Raw genomic sequence first — 23,310 nt, forward strand, 5'->3', positions numbered from 1 at the left:
GCTCTAAGAATAACTTCCCATTGGCCTTTGTCCGTGTTGATGGCAGCTAGGCTTGTCCTCTGCCTTGCGGTGACAAAGTCACTGGAAGAGAAAATGAATAGCAAATTAGTAGTAGTTTATGCAGGTATTTTTTTGGAAGGGGGGTTGAGTTTTGCTGCTGATTCTCTGCTGAAAGTACCTGTTGTGGTCTTCCTGTGTTGTCTATAAAATGGGGCATCATGGGACTGTGGTGGGGTAGATGTCAAACCGCTTCCCCCGAAATGTTTGAAAAGCGGCTGCTTATCAGGGCTGCATCCACACTGCCTCATTACAGCTATCAGCAGAATGAGTAGAGTCAATCCCCCTTGTTGCTGCTGGGCTTGAAATTGTGTCTCAGATGGATGTCCCTGCTAGGGCAAGCATGGCGCTCTCCATCAGAGTCCTGCTGCTTCATCTGACTTTTGGATCAGGTGGCATCTCAGCCGCCCTTCAGCCTGTTAAAAGAATGCAAGTCAAGTGGGACTGAGGCTTTAGCCAAAGTGTTCTGAAGTGGAAGTCCTCTGAAGAGGACATCTCTTGTTTGGTCTCACCTTGGATATTTTTTCTCAGGGGGAATCTCGCTCTGAACACAGCAGCTGCACTGAGCCCTGCATGGTTTGAACTTGACAAAAAGTACTTTTATGCCAGAATGATTAAAATTTATAAATAATTTTAATTCTGTTTTTATTATATTTGTAACTAAGTTATTATACTAATAAACAAAGAAGGTCTGGTTGAGGATGTGAGGGTTTGAGGGTAGCCTGGGCTGCAGTGACCATGAGATGGTGGTGTTTGGGATCCTGTGTGGTAGAAGCAGGGCGACAAGTAGGATTACAGCCCTGGACTTCAGGAAAGCCAACTTTGGCCTCTTCAGAGACCTGCCTGGAGGAATCCCATGGGTCAGGGCTCTAGAATGCAAGAGACCTGGTCAGTATTCAAGGACCACTTACTCCAAGTTCAAGATCGGTGCATCCCTAGGAGGAAGAAGTCAAGGAAAGGATCCAGGAGACCCACACGGATGAGCAAAGAGCTTCTAGAGAAACTCAAAGGGAAGAGGGAGGTTCACAGTATGTGGAAAAAGGCACTGGCCACTTGGGAGGAATACAGGAACACTGTCAGGCTATGCAGAGATGCGATGAGGAAGGCCAAGGCCCACTTGGAACTAGAATTGGCAAGTGATATCAAGGATAAAAAGAGGGCTTCTTCAAATGCATCAGTAGTAAAAGAAAGACTGGGGAAACTGTGGGCCCGCTGCTGAACGAGGTGGGGGCCCTGGTGATGCAGGATGCAGCAGAGGCAGAGTTACTGAATGCCTTCTTTGCTTTGGTCTTTATTGCTAAGGCTGGCCCTCAGGCATCCCAGCCCCCAGAGGAGAGAGAGAAAACCTGGAGAAAGGAGGACTTCCCCTTAGTTGAGGAGGATGGGGTCAGAGATCACCTATGCAAACTGGATCTTCACAAATCCATGGGCCTTGATGGGATGCACCCATGAGTGCTGAAGGAGCTGAAGGATGCTGTCACTAATCCACTCTCCATCAACTTTGAAAGGTCATGGAGGACAGGAGAGGTGCCCGAGGACTGGAGGGTAGCCAGTGTCAAACCAGTCTTCAAAAAGGGCAAGAAGAAGGATCCAGGAAACTCTAGGCCAGTCAGCCTCACCTCCATCTATGGAAGGGTAATAAAACAGTTCATCCTGGAGGTCATCTCTAGGCATGTAGATGAAAAGAAGGTTATCAGAAGCAGTCAATATGGAATCACCAAGGAAAATCATGCTTGACCAACCTGACAACCTGCTGTGATGGCGTGACTGGCTGGGTGGATGAAGGGAGAGCAGTGGATGTTGTCTATCTTGACTTCAGTAAGGCATTTGACACTGCATCCCACAGCATCCTCATAGGCAAGCTTAGGAAGGAAGTGTGGGTTGGATGAGTGGGCAGTGAGGTGGATTGAGAGCTGGCTGAATGGCAGAGCTCAGAGGGTTGTGATCAGCGGGGCAGAGTCTGGGTGGAGGCCCATAACTAGTGGTGTTCCCCAGGGGTCTGTGCTGGGTCCAGTCCTGGTCAACATATTAATCAATGTCCTGGACAAAAGGAGAGAGCGTAACCTCAGCCAGTTCACTGACGATACCAAGCTGGGAGGAGCGGCTGATGCACCAGAGGCTGTGCTGCCACCCAGCGAGCCCTGGCCAGGCTGGAGAGCTGGGCCCAGGGGAACCTCATGGGATTCAACAAGAGCAAGTGCCAGGTCCTGCCCCTGGGGAGGAACAACCCCCCGCACCAGCACAGGCTGGGGGTGACCTGCTGGAGAGCGGCTCTGCTGAGAGGCCCTGGGGGTGCTGGGGGGCAGCGAGGTGACCCTGAGCCAGCACCGGGCCCTTGGGGCCAAGGGGGCCAGCGGTGTCCTGGGCTGCATGGAAAGGAGTGTGGGCAGCAGGGCGAGGGAGGTTCTCCTCCCCCTCTGCTCTGCCCCAGTGAGGCCACACCTGCAGGGCTGCGTCCAGTTCTGGGCCCCCCAGTTCAAGAAGGGCAGGGAACTGCTGGAGCAAGGCCAGCGCAGAGCTGCCAAGGGGATCAGGGGCTGGAGCATCTCCCTTGTGAGGAAAGGCTGAGAGACCTGGGCTTGTTCAGCCTGGAGAAGAGAAGGCTGAGGGGGGATCTCATCAATGCCTATAAATACCTGAAGGGTGGGTGTCAGGGGGATGGGGCCGGGCTCTTTTCAGCGGTGCCCAATGCCAGGCCAAGGGGCCACGGGCACAAGCTGGAACACGGGAAGTTCCCCCTGAACATGAGGCCAAACCCCTTTGCTGTGCGGGTGCCAGAGCAGGGGCACAGGCTGCCCAGAGAGGCTGTGGGGTCCCTTCCCTGGAGACATTCACCCCCCGCCTGGACGCGGCCCTGTGCCCCTGCTCTGGGGGTGCCTGCTCCAGCAGGGGGTGGGACGGGGTGATCTCCAGAGGTCCCTGCCAGCCCCCACCAGTCTGTCATTCTGTGGTTCTGTAAGGAAAAGCCAAGTAAGGCATGCAGCAGATTAGTATTTTTCAAAAAATATCTATTTTGTGCTGTATTGTTTAATTTGCAAAGAAGAGACTGTTCTCTGTAGCAATCTCATATCTGCAGAAGATGCCTAGAATTTGGAGCTGGTGAACTTAGGGACAGAACTATGGACTAGTCAGCCTTCTGAGAGCCCTTAAAGAACTCTTTTCAAGCCTGAAGAGTCAGCAGAAATAGATTACTTCAGCTAACACTGGCAAGTTATGAACTAAACACATTGGGACCTAATTGCCCTAGGTGATACAGAAACATGGAAAAAGGCTGTCCCTCATCTGACCTGCTGAAGGGCTGAAAGGCAGAGGCCAGTTGCTGGAAGAGCTGTCACATAAAAGGCAGGGTGACAAAATAAATGCCATGTGTCTGCCCAGGAGGTTTATGGGTGTATAAAGACCCAACCAGAATATTTAGGAGTTTGATCAGAGTTAGTAAGTGCAGAGAAAGTGAAACAAGGAGATGTCAAATTTTCTTTTTCTATAATATCCAGTACAGATAAATATAAATATTTATTAGCAATATAAAAATATTGCTAATGGTTGCAGAAAACTGAAGCTTTCCTTCAGGTCTGGGAGGGCAAATGCCAGTCAGCAGTACTCCTTCCTGCTAGTGATAATGCGTGTGCTGGACTCGAGATCTGGCTAAGATTTGAGATGGTCCAGCCATCCCTGCTTTATGGGACTGCACTTGCTCATCTGCTCTCTTTAGCCACTCATGAGGGAAGCTGAAAATGAAGGATTTTCTGTGCAGATCTTTTCACTGGCCTCATCCATGGCTTGTGGTTGGTGCTCCAAAATGGGTGGGATACCTGTCATAAATGAAAGGAGGAAATTTTATGTTGAATAAAGCATAAAGGGAGACTGTTCTTGCCTCTGCTGCAAACTCTGCACTGCTGAGGAGAAATCATCACGACTCTGTCTGCCTCTTTCCTCCCAGTGATGCAGTATTGTTAACAGCATTTTCTTTGTGTTCCTGCTCCCGCTGTGTGTTCAGCCTATTTCCGACTGTAAGGCTTGGTATAGTTGCAGGATTGATGGTCCTTACTCTAGAGGATCCCAGATCTCTGTGAGTACAGAGCTGTGCTCTGCAGTAACTACATTGGGCTGGCCAGTTAAATGCTCTTCGTTTGAGAAAAGTTCCCATACTCACTGAACCATCAAGTACTGGTCACTGGTAACTGAAGCTCATCTGGTTCGCAGAAATCCTGATTCTATGCATCAAATCCACTGGCTCTACGTCCCTATTAAGCTTTATTTCCAAACCTTATTCCCCGTTCCGGTATCATCTCTGATTTTCCCAGTGCTGTTGCTTTTACCCTGTGTCTCTAAGGCTGCTCTGCTCCAGCTGCCTTTTAAATATGTAATGAAATCTCAGACTCTGAAGACTGGGGATTCTCTCCTGGCTTCTTTGCAAGCAGTTTCCCCACCTCCAAATATGATCTTGGTGCTCCAACAACCAGTAGATCAAGGTCTAAAGGTTTTGGTTTTTTTCCCCCTTTAAGTCCCATGTTTTATCCTTGCTGGTGTCTCACATATATCTTGAGAGTAAAATAGCCAGTGATGGCAAAGTCACTGTGAATACGGAGTTGCACTCTGTGCCAGGCTTTCGGGAGACAGCTGAAGTATGGTCTCTGTCTTATGAGATTTGGCTCTTTGTGGATTTATACAGTGCTAATTACAAGACTTCAGCCTGAGAGAGAGGACTTGTGTCTCACAGATCTTCCTAAGACTGCAAAACAGGGGGAAACATCCGCCCACTGTCATTCAATGCAACATATACTGTGCTATACAGCCTCAGCCAACAAGAAAATAGCTGCCTGCTGATTCACGGAGAAACCTGGGGTCAGAGCCCCTTCCTTGCTGTTTGAGGATCAAAGTGGTATTTTAAGGGCTCCCACCTGACCCAGGTCCAGAAAATTTAGACTTCATTTGGGAACTCTTCAGAGCCCCTGGAGTCTTGAAGGGAACTTGCGAGCATAAGCTTGACTTCTGAGGAAACAAGTGCTTTTTTCCTCAAGGCTGTCCTAAAATGCTGTAATTGATATACGAGCTGGGGAGACCTGCTGGGATGCAACCCAGTTCATTTTCTTTTCAATATTCATCATTCCTTTAGGGGCAGAGGCTATGTTTATTCCTCTTCATGTCTAGAGCTGATCTGGGTGTCCTTACCTGTGAAGTGCCTTTTAATGTCTTGGCCAACTTGGCACTGCCAACCCCATGAGAGTTGGACCTCAGTGAAATACAGTAGGGAAACATTTTGTTGTGAGAAGAATAAAGCCTCAGGAGTGTACAATGGTTTGTAAGGGACAAGCATGACTTTGAAACAGGAGTCAACCTGACACTCTGGCTTTTGGTAATTCTTCACTTTTCCCAGTGCTTTGGACCTATATGGTCTCATGTTCCTCGATGTAGGATCAACAAAGTCACTGTTATGACATGGTTTGCTTAAAATCAATGACCTCGTGCACTCTTGCATGCTCTTGCTACAATAGTTTGTTTGTCTGGGGGTTTATATTTCCCCAGTTATTTTGATAAGGAGTAATTTTAATAGATTTATCCTTGACATACTTTCAGGAGACTGGGAAATACTGTTACCTGTATCGTGGAGGGTGGCACTCAGCCATGGAGGCTCACGGGTGAGTTTGCTCCAGAAAAGAGGGTTTAACCCTGGTCTCTGGGTTTGGAGGTTATTTCCATGATGTCAAAACTCCATTCTTCCTTCTGCGGCACTGAATATTTGTATTCTTCCCTTCGAGTCTCTGTGTAAGACATTCCTGGAGGAACTGAGAAACCATTACAACCCTTTCTCCTCTCCCTCCCAAGCACCCTGCTTCTGCTGATAGGAAACCAAGTCTGAAATTCAGGCAGAGACACCACCCACATGCAGTTTTATCACACAGGGGAATCAGGAATAAAAGGAAGAAAATCCTACTCATGGCAAGTATTAATCCCATCATTTAATACGCTACTGGCCGATGCACAGGTAACAAGGTGATGGGCACCATCTGAGTGCCAGAATAGAATAAGTTCTGTGAGGAGGGAAGGCCATGTTGCCCCGCCTCAGCTTAAATGCCTTGCAAACAAACCACTCCTGAAATTTATCTCTTTATTTGGGACAAGCTGCAGCTTGCACTGGGATCTATTCATTGCAGTGAGCTCCAAAGAAAAGATGGTCTGGCATGGGATGCACTCAAAGAGACTTGCCTTCAGTTTCCGTCAGGCATTGGACAGGTTGTAAATTCAGGGAGAAAGGATTTAGCTGAAGTTAGAAGTCAGTCTTTGTTGGGAGAGCTGTCGACAATGTCTCTGTATGAGTTTTCTCACCATGTGGGCTCCCAAAGAAGAGCTTCTATCCATGGTAATCAGGGTTTATTAAAGGAAGCCAGGAAAAAAAAAAATCTTTAGCTGAGATTAAAGGGATTGTGTAGCTGCACTTGGTGCTGAATAGCTGTGTGCTGGCTCCGTCGCTGGGCGTCTGCCTCGTCAGCATCTGCGCCCGGCCTCCCGCATCCCGGGAAATGAATAGCTGTGTCTGAATGGAGTAAAAGTAAACAGAGGAGCGTGCCGCCTGATTAATGCTGGGCTCCATTAACCACCCAACCCATGCCATTGGCATTGCCCAGGAGTTCTGGGTGCTGTTGGCTTCCTCCTAGCCAAGTGCTGCCTGGTGGACGGCTCACTGAGCCCGTTCCACCAGCCACCGAGACCCTGCAGTGGTGTCAGACCTGCTCTGCAGAAGGAGGTGGTGAATTTTCTCCCACTCCCAGTGCTGTTTTTCAGCACGTTTCGGTCCTGTTCTAGATTGTAACATGTACTTTTGCTCTGAGTCCCTGGCTGGAGCTAGACCCAAGGTGCGTTTACTTCCACGGCTCTTTGCAGCCAGGCTTTAATGTGTGAATCCTCTTGTCACTAACCTTACAGTGTCCCTCCTGCCAACATGTGGCTGTGGCAGGGGTCCTGGTGATGTGAATCTGTCTACCACCTCTGATGGCAGGAAGGTTGTGTGTGTGTGAGCCAAACGGGGCGATGCTGATGTCACCCATGTTCACCCAGTGACATGTTCCTTTCAAGGAGCTGTCATTGCAGTGGGGTGGATTTATGCCAGTCTCCAGTACAGGGACGTGACCATGGCTTTTGTGATATTGTCAATCAAAATTGAATGCCCTGACACTCTCTTTCCTCTATCCCTGTACACTTCCCCCCCAAGTGCTTCCCTCCCTCTCAATTCACAGATTGGTCCTTTGTGTCCTCTTTATTCCTGATCCATTCCTATTTCCTCAGCCATGGCACGTCCTTCGTGACTTTGTCGCCTTGAAATTTGCTGGGTTTTGAGCATGTATTTAGCATTCTCAGGCTTTCCCAAATAATAACAGCCACCATCTGGGTTAGAAGTTAAGAAAGTTCCTTCCTCTTAGGCTTTCTTGCATCCAAAATTTCTTGTCCAGGGCCCCATCTCTTGACCATGGGGTTGCATGTTGTAGTTTTGGGATCATTTCCTGGAGAGCCAGGAGCAGAACCAAACTGCATCCTCCAACACAGTGGTCCCTGACATTTGCAGGAAATGGTCAACAACAGGAAACAAGCAACTACTCTGTACAGTAGCATCATAACTTTCTATCCTTCAAGAGAAAACGAGTCCTTAAACCAAACTGTGTGAATTCAAGAGGTCTTATGGGGAATGTGTTATTTGGAAGCCATAAAGTAGAGACCCTAGTTCCTCAGGCAGGATTGTGGTGTGAGACTTGACTGTGAGATGTTCCTCTGACCATCAATGAACACTCTCTCAAACAGCTGGATTTGCGAGAAGGCTTCCTCTGCTCCGATTTCATGTCCAGGCTAGGTTCAAATCTGGTGTGGCTCCAGTTCTACATAAAGAATGATATCTTCCTTTGGGATTGCTGCAAGTCATGAAGGTTGTGTACACCACAGCTTAACCATGGTCAGAGAAGGAGGTAGGCAAGGTGTCTGGTCTTTCATGCTGTGGATGATGAAGAGACTCACTCAAGGGATCCAGTCTCAAAGAAAAGCTTTTAGAGAATTGTTATGACCTGTGGCATCCCCTTGGTACCACCACTGCATGTGAAGGGTGCAGCAGAGCATAGGGGCAGCTGTTCCTGCTAGAGGGAGAAAAAGAAAGTCTGCTTTCTATCAAAAGATAATTCCCTACAGATCCATGGGGCTGTAGAGGCTGTGTGAGTTTCCCAGGGACCTTGAATGTGCTGGTGAAGAGGCTGTTGTGGCAGGAGCCACGTAGAGCTGCTCAGAGGGACAGTCTGGTCTCACACAGGAGCCCTGCACCCTGGGTCACGGCATTGCTGCTGTCCACGTACCCGGGGGGAAAGGCGAGTGAGCCTGGTCATTGTGGCAAGGCGGTTTGGGTTTATTTTGGAAATACCCAGCTCAGAGCCTAAGCCCAGACCTCACTGCCTGCTTACTGGGGCGTTTTGTTTACTTGGTTTTTTCTTGTAATATAATCAGTCTTTTGCAGACCAAGCAGCCTGAAAGACTGGGCATGTCTATGGCACTCCATTATTTGTCTTCCCAGCTGCTGTGATTTCTGCTATCCAGACATGGGTAATAAAAAGACATGCATAACCCCCTTCTCCTTTGTTCATCCTCTAAGAGTAGTACAAACCCTGCTCTATTCTGCAAGCTAAACAACCCGTCCTCCTTGCCTCTGCCCTCTTCTGTTATTTATTAATTAAGCCAAATTATAAATTATAGCCCTTAGAGCCTCAAGAACTGATTGGGACTCCAGGACAGAGGGTGCAGGGCAAACAACATGAGCAGATGGGAGAGAAGGAGTGAGTGCCAGCAGTGTACAGAGATAAAATCTTCCTCCTAGGGTCACTCAGATGGCTGGTGGAAGATGGCAAGAGAGCCCCAGGCTCCTGCTCTCCATGCTTTGTTCCAAAAGGATGTTGTCAGTGCTGGCAGGCTGTTGAGTCTCTTTCAGGTGAGCATCTCCTCCCATGAGGTTCACTTTTTGAAGAGCCCTTGTCTGCTGCAAAAGCAACTCCTCCTCCAGCCTTCCTGGAGGTTCCCCTCACCATCCCCTCCCTCTACAAGTGGCAGTCTCACCTCAGAGTCAATCACGATACTCTCCTGCTTGGGCCTCAAACATTTCACGTCTGGAGCATATCTTGTTTTAGGAGACATGGTGGTGTTGGGCTGGTGGTGGGACTTGATGATCTTAGAGGTCTTCTCCAACCTTAATGATTCTATGATTCCTTTTATATTGTGTTGACCACTTATTTTAATGGGCAGATTTCCTCCTGTTGTTGCAAGTCCACTCTTGGGTGTTGTGATGACCTTTGAGCAGATGGCTCCTATTGCAGAAGAGGTTTGTTACCTCTTCAGTCTCTGGGCCATGGCAGTTCCCGTTTCCCTGTCCTGCAGCTGTGCTGACTCTGCAGAGCTCAGAGGAGCAAAACATAGCAAAAATATAGGGGTAGAATAGATATCTTTTTAGTACTTGAAAAGAATAATTTCTTCCTAGATCTGTCTAGTGCCCAATCAAACCAGTGTCTGTTAGAAATATGGTTCATAACTCATAAGTGACGGGAGCCGGTGTTCAGGGTCGCCACATGATGTTTCTGAACACAGGACTCAAACAGGGACAGCTTCCCTCTTCTGCTGCTCTCTCAAGGATGACCTCTTTTGAAAGAGGAATGGTTGTGCAGGGAGAGCTCATCCCATTGCTGCTCTATCTATCATAATAAAGGTTATTAAAAGCCTACGTGACCAGCCTGCATATCCCTGCAGAGCGAATCCTCTCCTGCTCGCAGGACAGTCTTGCAAACTCTGCAGTATAAGCTTGATTTTATTAAATATTTGCTTGACCAGAAAGGCAAAGCAGAACCCAGTAAACACGCCTAAAGTAAATATGAAATGACCTTTGTCCGTCATCTATTCAATGCCTGCAGCTGCTGTGGTAGGGAGGGCAGTGGGAGGTGAAGGTGATCGTACAACAGCTTTGAAATTCTGACTACTGTGAGAATTTTGAAATATTTGGGGTGGCATAAAAGTGGTGGATGCTCTGCAAGCCCAGACGTACCCTTTCCACTATCAGATCTAATCAATTTACAGGTCAAAAGAAGACAGGATTTATTCTCTTTACTATTTCTGGAAGTAAATTTTTCAGTTCCACTGGTGTTAGCAGAGTTGCACAGATTTGAAAACAACTGTGAATCCAGACCTGTGTCACCGCCACATCTTCTCCCCTGCTGGGATCTGCAAACGGTGATCGTTCCATTGCCTCCTGCTTGCATGGGGCTGGCTGTCCTTGCCTTTGTCATCACTCAGCTAGTTACACCTCTAATTTCAGCAAAGCCGCTCTGCGAGATAGGTAACAGGACACTGGCCTGCAGGAGTGAAGCTGGCTTGTGGCCTTTCTAAAGTCAAGAACAGTTCTGTAAAATTCTGATCTGGATGTTAAGGCAGGATGGAGGGAAGAAGGACTTGTGTGTCTCAGCCTGGCCACCAGTGACATGGGTTGTGCACTCAGCACTCAGCAACAAGCTTGACTGGTGAGACCTGAGCTGGTAGGACTCCGTCTCTCACATGCTCTGCAGGGCCACAAGGGGACAAATCTGCTCTTGGTACAGAAGCAGCCATGAAAAGGTGGAGAAGCAGGGAGCAGATGGATGTGTTGAGTGGGAAGATGCATTTCCATGGCACGGGGATGGGGCTTGGTGTTGAGCTCACCAGATTACAGAAGCTGTTCGAACCCCGTACTGCTCCCACCACCCTGGTTAAAACTTGGAAGATTTTAAGAGACTGAATAGTGTGAGGGAGCCCCCTTCCCTCTCGTTGGAAAGTCACCAGGCTGGACCCTGGGTTGTTAGCTTTCCTACTTCATGGACTTTTAGACTTTATTACTGTTAATAGTTAGGCAACCCCTTTCTCCTCGGTTCTCTGAGATGCTCAGGGGAACGGTACCTCTCTTTTAGACAATGTTTTCTTGGCTGTGTAGTGGGTGGAGAGTGGTCTTGGGGTGAGAGCCTGGGGGAGGGAGGAGACCTGGTGCTCTGTGTGCTCCGTGGTTATTGCGTGCCCTTTGTAGGTGTGGTTGTGAAGGCTGGCGCACCACAACTCCTACGTCTGTACTCCAAGCTGGACCGGCATGAGGCAGCTTTGATCTGGAAGCCACAGAGAGCCTGTCCAAACAGGCCTGTTCTGGACCAAGGGCTCCCTGAAAGGGTGTTAATGTCAGACCAGATCTGGCTTCTTCCTGGCAAACTTCAAGGGTTGCAAAAGAGCTCAGCATCCCTCTGGACCTGTCCCTGACCTTCCCTAGGCTTCAGTCCCTTATCCAGAAGAGCAGGATAATAATTCTTCTGTCCCATCTTCTTAGATAGCAAATGCGCAGTTGGGTCAAAGTTGGCAACGCAGACAGCAATACTGCTTGTTGTTTCTACCATTAGCCTTCTCCACTGCTCTGGCTTCCCATGGATTTTTGTGCTGCGCCATGGGGCACGTGTGCATGTAATGGAGAGTAAAAGGGTGCTGGTTTATTATTCTGCTATGTGATTTCTGCTCATTCTAACAGCATCTTTCCTTTCAGGAGGGCTCCCTTTGTGCTGGTTTTAAGCAGAGAGCTCAGAGACGAGAAAGGGAGGATTAGCAATTAAATACACTCTGATGATGGCATGGTTGTGAAGGAGGGAGGAGGAAGGAATACTCCATAGTAATGTACTTTTGTTTTCTTTTCTCTTTGCTTGTAGGACAAAATCTGCCAGGGAATTGGCGTTTTGAAGACTCTTACAGCTTTTAATCCTCGTTCCCTTGGGAATACAAACATTTCTAATCATGTCACCGGCCATGTGGAAATGGACTTGCCTGGTTTCTCACCTCCTGCTATCCACCACAGTGTCGCCTCTTGGTAGGCAGCAGCCACTCCATCCAAAGAGGCCCTTCATCACTTTCACTGGAGACCAAGCAGAGGGAAACTTCAACCACTTGGTGGTTGATGAGAGAACTGGGCACATTTACTTGGGAGCTGTCAACAGGATCTACAAACTCTCCAGTGACCTGAAGGTCCTGGTGACTCACCAGACCGGTCCTGATGAAGATAATCCCAAGTGTTATCCTCCCAGGATAGTCCAAACCTGCAACGAACCCTTGACGCCTACTAACAACATAAACAAAATGCTCCTCATAGACTACAAGGAGAATCGATTGATAGCCTGTGGGAGTCTTTACCAGGGCATCTGCAAGCTTTTGAGGCTGGATGACCTCTTCAAGCTGGGAGAGCCCTTCCACAAGAAGGAGCATTATCTCTCTGGGGTGAATGAAAGTGGCTCTGTTTTTGGAGTCATTGTTTCTTACAGCAACATGGATGACAAGTTGTTCATTGCCACTGCTGTGGATGGCAAACCTGAGTATTTCCCCACTATTTCCAGCAGAAAGCTCACCAAGAACTCCGAGGCAGATGGGATGTTTGCATATGTCTTTCATGATGAGTTTGTGGCCTCTATGATCAAGATCCCATCAGACACCTTTACCATCATCCCTGACTTTGATATCTACTACATTTATGGCTTCAGCAGTGGTAACTTTGTCTATTTCCTGACTCTGCAGCCTGAGATGATCTCACCACCTGGTTCCACCACAAAGGAGCAGGTTTATACCTCCAAGCTGGTCCGGCTTTGTAAGGAGGACACAGCCTTTAACTCCTATGTTGAGGTGCCCATTGGCTGTGAGAAGAACGGGGTGGAGTACCGGTTGCTCCAGGCAGCCTACTTGTCTAAGGCTGGAGCCATCTTAGCAAGGTCTTTGGGTGTTGGCCCTGAGGATGATATCCTCTTCACAGTCTTCTCCAAGGGGCAGAAAAGGAAGATGAAGTCCTTGGATGAGTCTGCTCTTTGCATCTTTGTCCTGAAAAAGATCAACGATCGCATCAAGGACAGACTGCAGTCCTGCTACAGGGGAGAGGGGACATTAGATTTGGCCTGGCTCAAAGTCAAGGACATTCCCTGTAGCAGTGCGGTAAGTGAAGCCCCTAAGCACCCAACCGTAACCTCCTTGTGTGCTCACAGATCCTAGGGCATGACTCAATGATTACAGCAGGGACCAAGGAACTGAGAATGCCTCATCCCAGTCCTGGCTCTGCCTCCAGCTCACCGCACCACCTAATTTAACCAGTTCATGCCTCGGTTTGCTCATGGATGAGCTGAGGAAGGTATCATTTTCTGACCTCCCCAGGCTTGCTATATTTGCTAATGAACTAAGCCAAGGGGGTTGAAATCTTTAGAAGGAATTTGCCTGTTCTAGGTATTTCACTGTGTAATTTGTTAGCGGTGAAATCACATTTCCTTGTGCAGTCTTGGCTCAAAGCTAAACCAAACCACGGCCTAGATAATGTCAATGGCTTGTGCTGGTTTCTGTGTCTGCTGGTGTAATTTTATTCCCTGGGCTGGAGTTGGAACGGGATTTGTTCAGGGAGCTTTGTGAAGCCAGGGCTTCATTTCTTCTAGGGCTGAGAAGCACTGGTCATTAACCATCAAAGCCCCTCATCTCCCACTTTCCAGCCAGCTCTGAGTTGCCTCTGCACTGAAAAATTAAGACCTGGCTGCAGATCAAGGATTAAATGCTTCAAGATTTAAGGGCATGATTGGGGAAGAAGCTGGTCTACCTGACCTACAAATGGTCTTAAGAATTTGTCTTAGTTTATTCTGTTGGTTCACTAAAGTGTCATTGCAGCAATCTGCATCAGCCCTGGCAGCATACGGCTGGCTTTGATACCGCGCACAGAAATCAGCATTACAGCCGGCACTGCACCCAGGCTGCTGTAATAGCCGCTTCTCTGAGCTTTGATTTCCTTCCTTAATTATTTCTTTCAAGTGAGAGGCAAGTTCAAGTCTGAGCAAAGGGAATATGGAGAAACACCAGAGTGCTTTCCTGCCCCATAATCTCAAGGCAACCAGGGTTCGGGATATGGGATTGCTCTTGCTTTCCTTTGTACTCAAGCCTCCTTTGCTGAGGGATCCCTGCTGTTGTTCCTTTGGAGGACAAGGACGAACCAAGAGGAACGCAGATGGAAATTTCATTGTAGGGAGTCTGATCCTGCGTTAGTCTGCCCTAATTCCCCTTTACACCAGTACCCTCAGCATCATTGCTTGACCTTGTACTGCTCTCATACTCCCACGCTGAACGTGCGGAGGGACAAGTCCTTCATTTTAGTTGGGATCTCTTCTGCCTAGACCTGTAAAGCTCCCTGTGGAGTACTGCACAGGGAGAAAGGCTGTGCCCAAATCTGGCTTTGATATTTTTGTTTAGCCTCAAGGCCTCTGCACATTCAAAGAGCTGCCTTTAGATTTAAGCTGGGAGCTTCCCACTGGAGTTTCTTTTCTGGGCTGTTAAGCCTCTCTGTGCATTTGCAAATCTGCTCTGCTTGTGCTCCATACTAACATTTGCAGTACTGGACTTCTCAAATCAGGAGGTTTGAAACCTCTGTCACCTGGCTTCTGTGCCTTTAGACAAGAGCAAAAGGGCCAACAGCTTTCTTGTGTCCCTTGCAGTGAGTCCCAGACCAAGAACACTGATACATCAGACTGAATTTGGAGGGACAGGACTGCAGGTGTTGGGGAGAGGGGAAGGAGTCAGGGACTGGGTGACACAGTGGGAAAAACTGTTAGACCATATTTGTGACTGCATTTCTTCACTGTGAATCAGAGATGCTAATGATTCCCAGCTTGAGAAAACCTGGAGAACCTTGAAGGAAAAACAGGAGTCTGAAAAGTCTAACTAAGTGGGCTGTCCTCTCCATAAATGAGTCTACTTAGAGCTGCTGGCAAGCCCTGCCTGAGATCAGCTGTGCTGCCTGAGGCAAGAGGTATTAGTGAGTTGGCTGCTGTCAGGGTTGCAGAGTCCAGCCGCTAAGCTTGGAAAATATTTGATGGTTGGTGAAGTATTTTGGAGCCTGGATATATGTCTGTGAGAACTCATCTCCCTTGCTGATGTCCTGCTTGCCAGCCATCCACCAGCACTGCTGCTCTGCCTCTTAGCAAGTGTATTTGAAGCAGCATTAAAACCAATGACAAAGCCATTCCCTGGTTTTGTGCAGATGTCAAATATTTCTCTGCTAGTGCAAATAGAGGCTTAACCTGCCTGCAGTCAAGGCTGGACCTGAACTTCACTTCTGCTGCCCTACCTTCAGCAGCCGAAATCCTGTATGTGACCAGATACAACTGATGTGCCTGACATTGAGCAGATGGGTAGAGATGAGCTGTGGGAAACCCTCACTAAGCATTGCAAAGAAACACTGTTAGAAGACATATTCCAGCCCTTCTTTGTGGTATTCAGTGTAGGACCATGGATTATGGAGCTGGGCTCACCGCACTGTCCTTGCATCTTGGTGCTTGGTCAGGTCTGGCTTTTGGTAAAAAATATTTTTCTAATAGGGTGATAACTGACTCAGAGGGGACCCACATATTGGGATGCTCCTGTTCCTGCCTTGGTGTAATGCTCCCTCAAGGCCGCTTCAGGGCAAGAGAAGTCTCTTAGGGACCTTTCCCAGCACAGCTCTCCTAACGTGCAATGTGCACACAAGTAATTACAGGGATGTGGGGGAGCGGTGCACTTGGCCAGAGGTAGCCCAGTGCGGAGTCTGCAGCTTCTCTGCTCAGGCAGCTTTGTTGGTGCAGCTGGAGCTGGGAAAGTTGAGGTCAGGTAGGACCTGGCAGCAAGCTGGACGCACCGTGTCTCACGGTGAACGTGCAGCAGGAGGTGTTGGGTCCCCAGATGTCCTGCAGGGTTGGATGTCCTGGAGACTTGCCCTGGTCTGGTTTGCAAACCCAATGCGAAGGCAAAAGACTGAGACACAACTGTGTGATGAGCCTGTGCTTCTCTTGTGCCAACTGCGTATGAGCGTTGCAGATGTTAGCAGTGTGACAGAAGAATTTCCAAAATGGGAAATATAAAAGACCAGAGATGAAAGGAAGATCCTCAATGTAGATTCCTCCCCTGTCCCTGTGTTATACCTGTCCTCCTATTAATCTTCAGCATAAATCAGGAAAATAATGGTGGATTTTTATGTCTGGGCAGTTGATTTGCAAATTGGCAATGTTCATTCAGGTGATGAAAAGTTCCAGGTAATACCTCTCTGGTTTCCTTTCTGCAGATAGAGGGTAATCACTTACATTTAAACAGTACGCTTGACCCTAAATGCTTAGAAATTCATATAATCAGAGAAAAATGAGGCTGGGAGAAAAAAAAAAAGAGTCTTATGAGGTCATCTGATTTGCCCTTCTGCCCTACTTATAACATTTCTGACAGATGTTTGTCTCATCTGTTCTTAACCTCCAGCAGTGGAGATTCCTCTCTCTCCCTACAGGATCTGTCTTTGCTGCTAGGAAGCTTTCCCTCATGTCTAATCTAAATCTCCTTTCCTGGTACTGAAACCATTCCTACTTACAGAGCCACAGAGAGCACCTTCATCCCCTTTGGCTACCTAGCAAGAGCATTGTGTGCCACCAGAACGTGACCGCTTCTGTGGGCCATCAATGTATGGAGCATAAAGAGCAAGGCTGGGTGTCGGCAGAAAGATGGGCTATTTTGGAGGAAACAAAAGGCTTCTTAAAACAGAAAACAGTCTTCCTGTGGGATAAAGAAGGTGGTGGTTTAAATACGCTCCGTAAACTTTGTAATTACCTGTTGATATAGTTGGGAAATGCTGGATTTGGTGTTTTTTTTTCTGTGTCTTTTTCGTTTTTCCTTTTTTCTTTTTAAAAGGAAGAATGGAGAAGAATGGGCCATTTCAGTACAGGACTTGATCATTGGGGGATTTGTTGATTTTCAGTATTTTCAGTAATATGAAATAGGGTTAGCAATAGGTGCATTTTGAAGCCCAGTGACAATTGCCCTAGTGGGATGCTCGGTAGTGGAGGCAGGGGAGCCTTCCCCTCTGCCTTGGGTTCACTTGCCTAAGTGAACAGCTGTGTGGGACATACAAGCATGGATGAAGAAGAACAGGAAGGTACTGGAGACTGACCCCAAGGTGGCATGAGGGTGTCAGGGCCTGCTGGGGAGACACAAGAGGAACAGGGGTCCTTGCTGGAGCCTTGGCTTGCAATGAAGTCCCAAACACAGTGCGTTGTTGGCACATGATCCCGGCTGTCAGCTTAGAAGCTGGCTCCAACCCAGGACTGCTGTCCTGGGAGATTCTGGTCTCCTCATCAGCCTGATCTGCCTCGCAGCATCACCTGCCGCTCTGCAGCCTAACAGACTCCAGTCCCTGAAATGAAAAGGTGTCACCTCCATCGCTGTAGCTCTTACCGGATACACAGCGCAAATATCTGTCCAAGATAATCAAAGTGTCTGTCCCCAACTATCGCCTGGCTTCTGCATTTTGCCGGTATTTTCTTTTCCTTTTGGCAGGAAATGGAGTTTGACTGTTTAAATTACTGTATTCAATCTCTTCCTGTTTTTCATGGCAGTGCTGTCACTTGGGGGAGAAAAGAAATGTTTTCAAAGCTGACCAGCCAACAACAGCCCTTGTGTAAAGAGCTGGGCAATATTTTTCCAACACTTTGCTAACAGAGGGCAGGTGAGGTGGGTATTTGGGACCCGAATCGTTGTCTGATGAGTGCCTTGGCTATAAGGGCTTCCTCTGCTTCTGATGCTTCAAGGCATACCTAAGCCAGTAACTCCCCGAAACAACTTTGCAGTGCCCAGATCCCTGAAAGTCCTGCATCTTTTCCTTACATCTGTTCCTCAAGTGGACTCTGCTCTCCTACTCCCTCTGCTTTCCCTGCATCCACACTTCCCAAGCATCCTACATGCTTGATGCTCGCCAAGCAAGCACTGCTGTACCCACGGGCTTTAGCTGGATGTGGGAGGAGGTTGTGGAAGGCATATTTCTGATTACTCCTTCCAAGGATGGCTGTCAGGCATGTCTGGATGCTAGCTGGGTGCACAGGGGTTTTGCACGAGCACCTCACCCCAGGATGAATGGCCCTTGGCCCTTGGGGCTGATCCATGGGCTTTCTTCTGCTCCATGCCACCAGGTTAGGAAGGGCCATTTCTAGCTCAAGTGGCAGAAGGGCTGTGTGTATGGTATGGGCCCGTCAACCTGACTCCTGGCGAGGCCGCTGTTGGTGATAGGGTCACCACAATTTTCCTACAAACAGCCTGTTTAATGATTTTCCTCTTCCTCCCAGGGCTGTGTCTGCTTTTCTGGTGTTAACAGCACACAGGTCTGACAGAGCACCTCTGAGACACCAAGACGAGGAGCAGCATTACCCCTGTTTTAAAGGAGGGTTGGCTACAGCACAATAAAATATGACTTGCAGGGCAGTTGCAGCTCAGGGACTCCTGGTTCTTAGTGCTGTGCCCAATGTTCCCAAATGTTACAGGAAGAGGGAGTAGCATCCTTGCTGTTGTGTTTCTTTCTAGCATGGGGGTCATTTAGAAAGAAGGACATGGGCTGAAGCTGTTGGAAAGAAGGGGCATTTCAAGGAAAAAAATCGCTTTGCAAACTAAAAAGCAGGAATTGCCACCTCTATCGGTAATTTCCCCCATCATTTTCCCTTAAAAGGGAATGGTTGGGGTGAAAGGGAGTGTTAACTTTGCTTAGCCCTTGGGAAGGGGAATTCGTGGAAGGAGGTCTGTGCGATACCGCTGCGTTGACATTTTGCACACACAGCCCCTGCCCGTTTCTCCCGGCTGGGTTGGCCAGTATGTGAGCCTGCTGCTTTCCCAGGGGAATGACTCACAGTCACAGGAACGAGCTATTGGTTTCATTAGACCTCGTAGTGTCACCGCTTGCTAGTAGGGCTATCCTAAGTAAATCTCTGCAGGGGGTCAATGTCACTCGTGCTTGCACAATAGGGCTTTTTGTTCATCCCTACTGGATAGACCGTGCACTAAAGTTTTGTGTACGTGTCTTTAGCCCAAATTATACAGACTCATGTTTCTGATCCAAAGGGCTCATGGTCGGTTGAGGTCGGTTCTTGGTCAACTTTTAACAGTGCTTTTCTCTTCTTCCTCTGAAGATACAAGCAAGAGCAGGAATCAAAAAAAAAAAAAAAAAAGGAGAGACAGTGCAGTCTGTGCAAAGGCAGTAGCCTCAGAAATACAGTAATGTCTCTCTGGGAATGCTCACTGGAGACTCAGAGACGGAGCAAACAGGCTTATTACTGCCAGATCTGTATTTGTATAATTGGTCACATCAGTTTGTGTTGGATGGGACTGTGTGTGTGCATGTGTGCAGAGCGTGTTGTCGGAGGGACTTGCTGAGCCCAGCAACTTTGATAAGAGGCAACAAGCATTGTCTTGCTGATGCTGGGAGCTGGAGGGGATGGAGGGTTTAACTGAGGAGGCAATATGGACAAGGGGTAGGGCACTGCCTTAGGGTTTCTGCAGCTGAGCTCTGCAATTTGCAAATCTCCCCCATGCACCTTCCCACTCCTCGTTTCTCCACCTCCAGCAGGCCTGACCATCATCTCCCCTGCAAATCTGCCTGTGCTCCAGGATGAAAGCCACTTCATCAGAGAGACATGTCATATTCACTTGTTACATGAGGCAGCTCAGGCGAAAGTGGAGCAGGGAGCTCTCTCCAGCGACGTGGCTGGTATTTCTCATGATTATTGTCAGTGGTGGAAGCGACCAGAGATGTCTGGGGCCGTGCTCTTCGGGTTAATGGAGAGCAGCTGAGTTCAAACCTCCACTGCTCCAAGCAAGGTCCTGGCCCCTCTGTAAGTGGAATTAGGAGAGTCTCCCCACCTCTTCCTCTGGGAGGTGACCAGCAGGCTCATTAACTAATTAGCACTAGCTCATTGATTAGCATGCCTTGTGTTCATGCTCGGGACACAACGGTTGGGGTCTAACGGAGTCGTAGGAATGAGACCCTCCTGGTTTTTCCATCGATGTACGTGCCGATGGCTGAACAGTGCTGGGTGAGCACTACAGGGCTTCTCCAGCACCTGCACAAGCTCTTAGTTCAGCCTGGGTATAACTGCTGCCAACATCCCAGTCCTCTGGACATCCTCAAAAGCCCACCGCTTATTCAGATGGGCATGCGTATGCTAACCTGGAGATTGCTCATTTTCAGGGGCTTCTCAGGCACCACATGGGTTCATTGTCACTTTTTCCTTGGTGACGGTCCTTCCTCCCATGTGCCACCTCTCTGCTTTCAGCCAGCAGGGATAAGGACACTTCCCTGCCTCTGTAAAGTGCTCTGCACTCCAGAAAGGAAGACAAAGTGGCTTTGGAGGCCCTGGGGGAGAGAAAACCAAAAACTCTTAAGCATTTACATCAACTGAAGCTTGCACTTAAGGGCTGTAAACCAGGGCCTAATTGCACAGAGAGGATGACTGTATTTAAGGTATTAAGTACCTTCCTCAGTATTAAACACCTGTCCTTGAAAGGACCAAATCAGTGTGCATGCAGAAATAATGCTGGTGGTAATTAATTACCTCCTTATCACTCCCCCCCCCCCCTTCCTCCCCCCTTCCCGATTCCTCAGTGTTTGTCCTATGGGGGGTGTGTGTGGGGGAAGTATGCTTTGGAAACAACCTCCTTCTCAAAACCATTTATTTACTTCCCAAGCATAAAGCAAGAAGAAACCCTATGTCTTTAAGTGGCGGGGTGCCAGGCCCATGCACAGTGCTGTTCTCTGCCGGGTCCTTGCGTCTGGTTAACCCCGCTCACACAAAATATTCATTGAGGACAGAGCAGGGCCAAGGCTGCTGAGCTGCTGTTGTGTCTGAGGTATTTCAGGCGCAAGCTTCCTCCCCTACCATCAGTCCCATCTCTGGACCACGTTGGCTCTGCCTGAGCAGCTCAGCATCTCTCAGCATCAGCTCCCCAGGTCCTGGTGGTCCCCCAGTAGCTGCTTCTGCAGGTGGGCAAGGTGCCAGCTTCTCCATCACTGCGTGTGCCATTTGCCTGCGCTTCTTGCCACATAGACAATTAGATTTGTTTCTGGGAACTGGTCTTTGCAGCTTCCCCTGCCAGTGACCCAGGCTGTTTTCTTCTGTGGTTGAGCCCTGCGGTTGCCCCGTGGCTCAGCCTTGCATTTTTGGAGGGCTCCATATGATCTCCTTGCATTCTCTTCCACGTCAGGAGATCAGCTACTTTGCAAACCTGACCTCGTATTGCCTCGCCGGGAGGCTGCCTTGCAGGCCAATGGCAATGCTAGTGAAACAGATTTATTTTAAAAAAAAAAAAAAAAAGCAGCAAGCAAAACCCAGCCATCCTGGAGGAGCCAGAAGCAAAGTGACTCCAGCTCCCTTCGTGAGCCTGATGCTATTTAAAGCACCTCCGGACGGGGGGCAGCCGAGCACAGGAGTTTGAACAATAACCGTTCTGTTGAGGAGGGGGTTGAGGGTATGCTGGGTTCAGCTTTGCTTTCTGGGCCAAATCCTGCACGGACCCTTTCTCACTTGCCTGATGCAAGTGTAGCTGTCGGGGTGAAAAACAGTGCAGGGTCTGTCTTGGTACTTGGAGAATCAGCGAAGGTGTTTAGACTCTGGGAATGATCTGATGTGCGTGTCTGTTTATTTCATATTCCAGCACACAGATAACATGGGCTTCCCCCCCACCCCCGCCAAAATAAACATGTTTCTCTATTTATCCAAATTGCGTGTAAACACGGGTCCCCATTATGCCAGGTAGGATAATACAGATGTTGGAAGTTTCCGTCCTGAAGACTGGATGATGTAAAGATGGAGATGAGAAAGGCTGTTGTACCTACAGAGAGATGTCCAAATCTCATCTGACTGTACTTCTGCCCCAGACACTCCCAGCCTGGCATCTGCATGACTCCTGGTGTGGGATATGGTTTTGCTGTAAGTTTGCTTGAGAGGCATTTTATTAACACTGGTCCAATTTTTGGGTAACATGACAACAACTTTGGGACAAAACACGGTGTTTGCAGAGCCAGCGTGGACCTGGCTGGGTAGATATGTCCAAGAACAGGATGGGGCTGGGGTCCTGGGTGTCCTGCAGACATCTACGTCGGACCTGTCCTTCTCTTCAGCTCTGCTTTATTGTGCAGATAAATGTCAGTAAGTGGATGAATGTGGCTTGCTGAAATGCAGACCTTTGTTGCATCTTTCTCCTGCAGATAACTACACAGTACATAGGGCTTAAGATCTTCCCTGTGCCACCAGCACCCAGTTGCTTCAGCTTAAGAGCTAGTAAACATTGCATCCCCTATGTTTTCTGCTTTATGGTGCTGATTCTAATAATATTTAAGATATTTAAAGAAATACTTAGAAGGCAGGAAAGGCAAGACACCCAGATATGCATGCAACTAAATGGTAGCACTGCAGAAAGAGACCTCTGTTTCCTCCATGCAATATTGGAGCTGGCATAGCTGATAGAGCATGCGGGTGACATTAGATCAGTAGGAACAACATTGTATTTTCCCTGTTTCAATGTCATTACCCCGTCATTGTCAGTGTTCCAAAATATAATAGGATTTGTTCAGCTGATTTATCCTGTAAACAAGTGATATTAGCCAGGCGTGTATTTAGGCACACAGAGAGAGTGGGAGAGGCAGAGTGAGGGAGTGTGCAGAAGGGAATAATAAAAATGTACTCCTCCTAATGAGGGAATGACCCAGCACTTATCAATGGGTTGGGGTTATTGGTCAGGAGCCTGTGCCAAGAAACACAGGGCTGTAATTGTAATGGTGTCCCTGCTTCTGAGGGCCGGCTGCAGCCTTCCGCTTGCACAGTCCCGCTTGCAGATGCAGGAAGAGTTTGAGCTTAATAGCTTGAGTGAATTTATACTCGGCTGACACAAGTGCTCTGAATTCCTCAAGTACCGAGATCCGCACAGGTAGAGGCAGCAAGTGGGAGATTTTTCTTTTCAGAGCTCTAGTGCTTTAGTTCATTGTTTAAACTGATAACAAGCTTCTTCAAATTCATTTTCTGTGAGATGATAGGACCAGACACAACTTGGTACTCCCTCATCCAGATGCGCAGCCCTGGAGCTCAGCACAACTCATCGTTATTTGGTGAGCAAGCCTCTCACACCCAGCCGAGCTCTCTCAGTTTCCCCATGATGAAAAGCAACAGCACATACATGTTGTTCATTACAACACTGAGCTTACCTTCACAGGACTGCGGTGAGGTTTAATTAATGCTTTTAAGCAGCTCTGGGATCTCCAGGCAAAGGTGTTTCTTGCATGCAAAGCAGCGTTGGTTTTTTTAATTTATATAGCGCTGTTGGTGCACGTGGCACTTTGCAGCCCAAATGATAATTTTGTCTGTGTAACAAAATAATAATTATAGTAATTGT

At 48.3% G+C, this 23,310-nt stretch overlaps 1 protein-coding gene across 6 annotated transcripts in view; it reads left to right on the forward strand.

Annotated features, from left to right (window-relative positions):
* The window catches only part of PLXNA4 (plexin A4), a 460,966-nt gene that overhangs the window by 18,945 nt on the left and 418,711 nt on the right, over window positions 1–23,310 (forward strand). For 5 of the 6 annotated variants that reach the window (XM_064442420.1, XM_064442412.1, XM_064442376.1 and 2 more), the window contains exon 2: window positions 11,787–13,050. In XM_064442420.1, coding sequence (XP_064298490.1) covers window positions 11,872–13,050 — 1,179 coding nt within the window. In that variant the 5' untranslated portion in view covers window positions 11,787–11,871. Of the gene's footprint in view, window positions 1–8,905; window positions 9,017–11,786; window positions 13,051–23,310 lie in introns of all 6 variants that reach the window. The other variant, XM_064442386.1, reaches the window with a different exon arrangement.

This window comes from Phalacrocorax carbo, chromosome 1, assembly GCF_963921805.1.
Source record: "Phalacrocorax carbo chromosome 1, bPhaCar2.1, whole genome shotgun sequence".
Taxonomy (NCBI): Eukaryota; Metazoa; Chordata; class Aves; order Suliformes; family Phalacrocoracidae; genus Phalacrocorax; species Phalacrocorax carbo.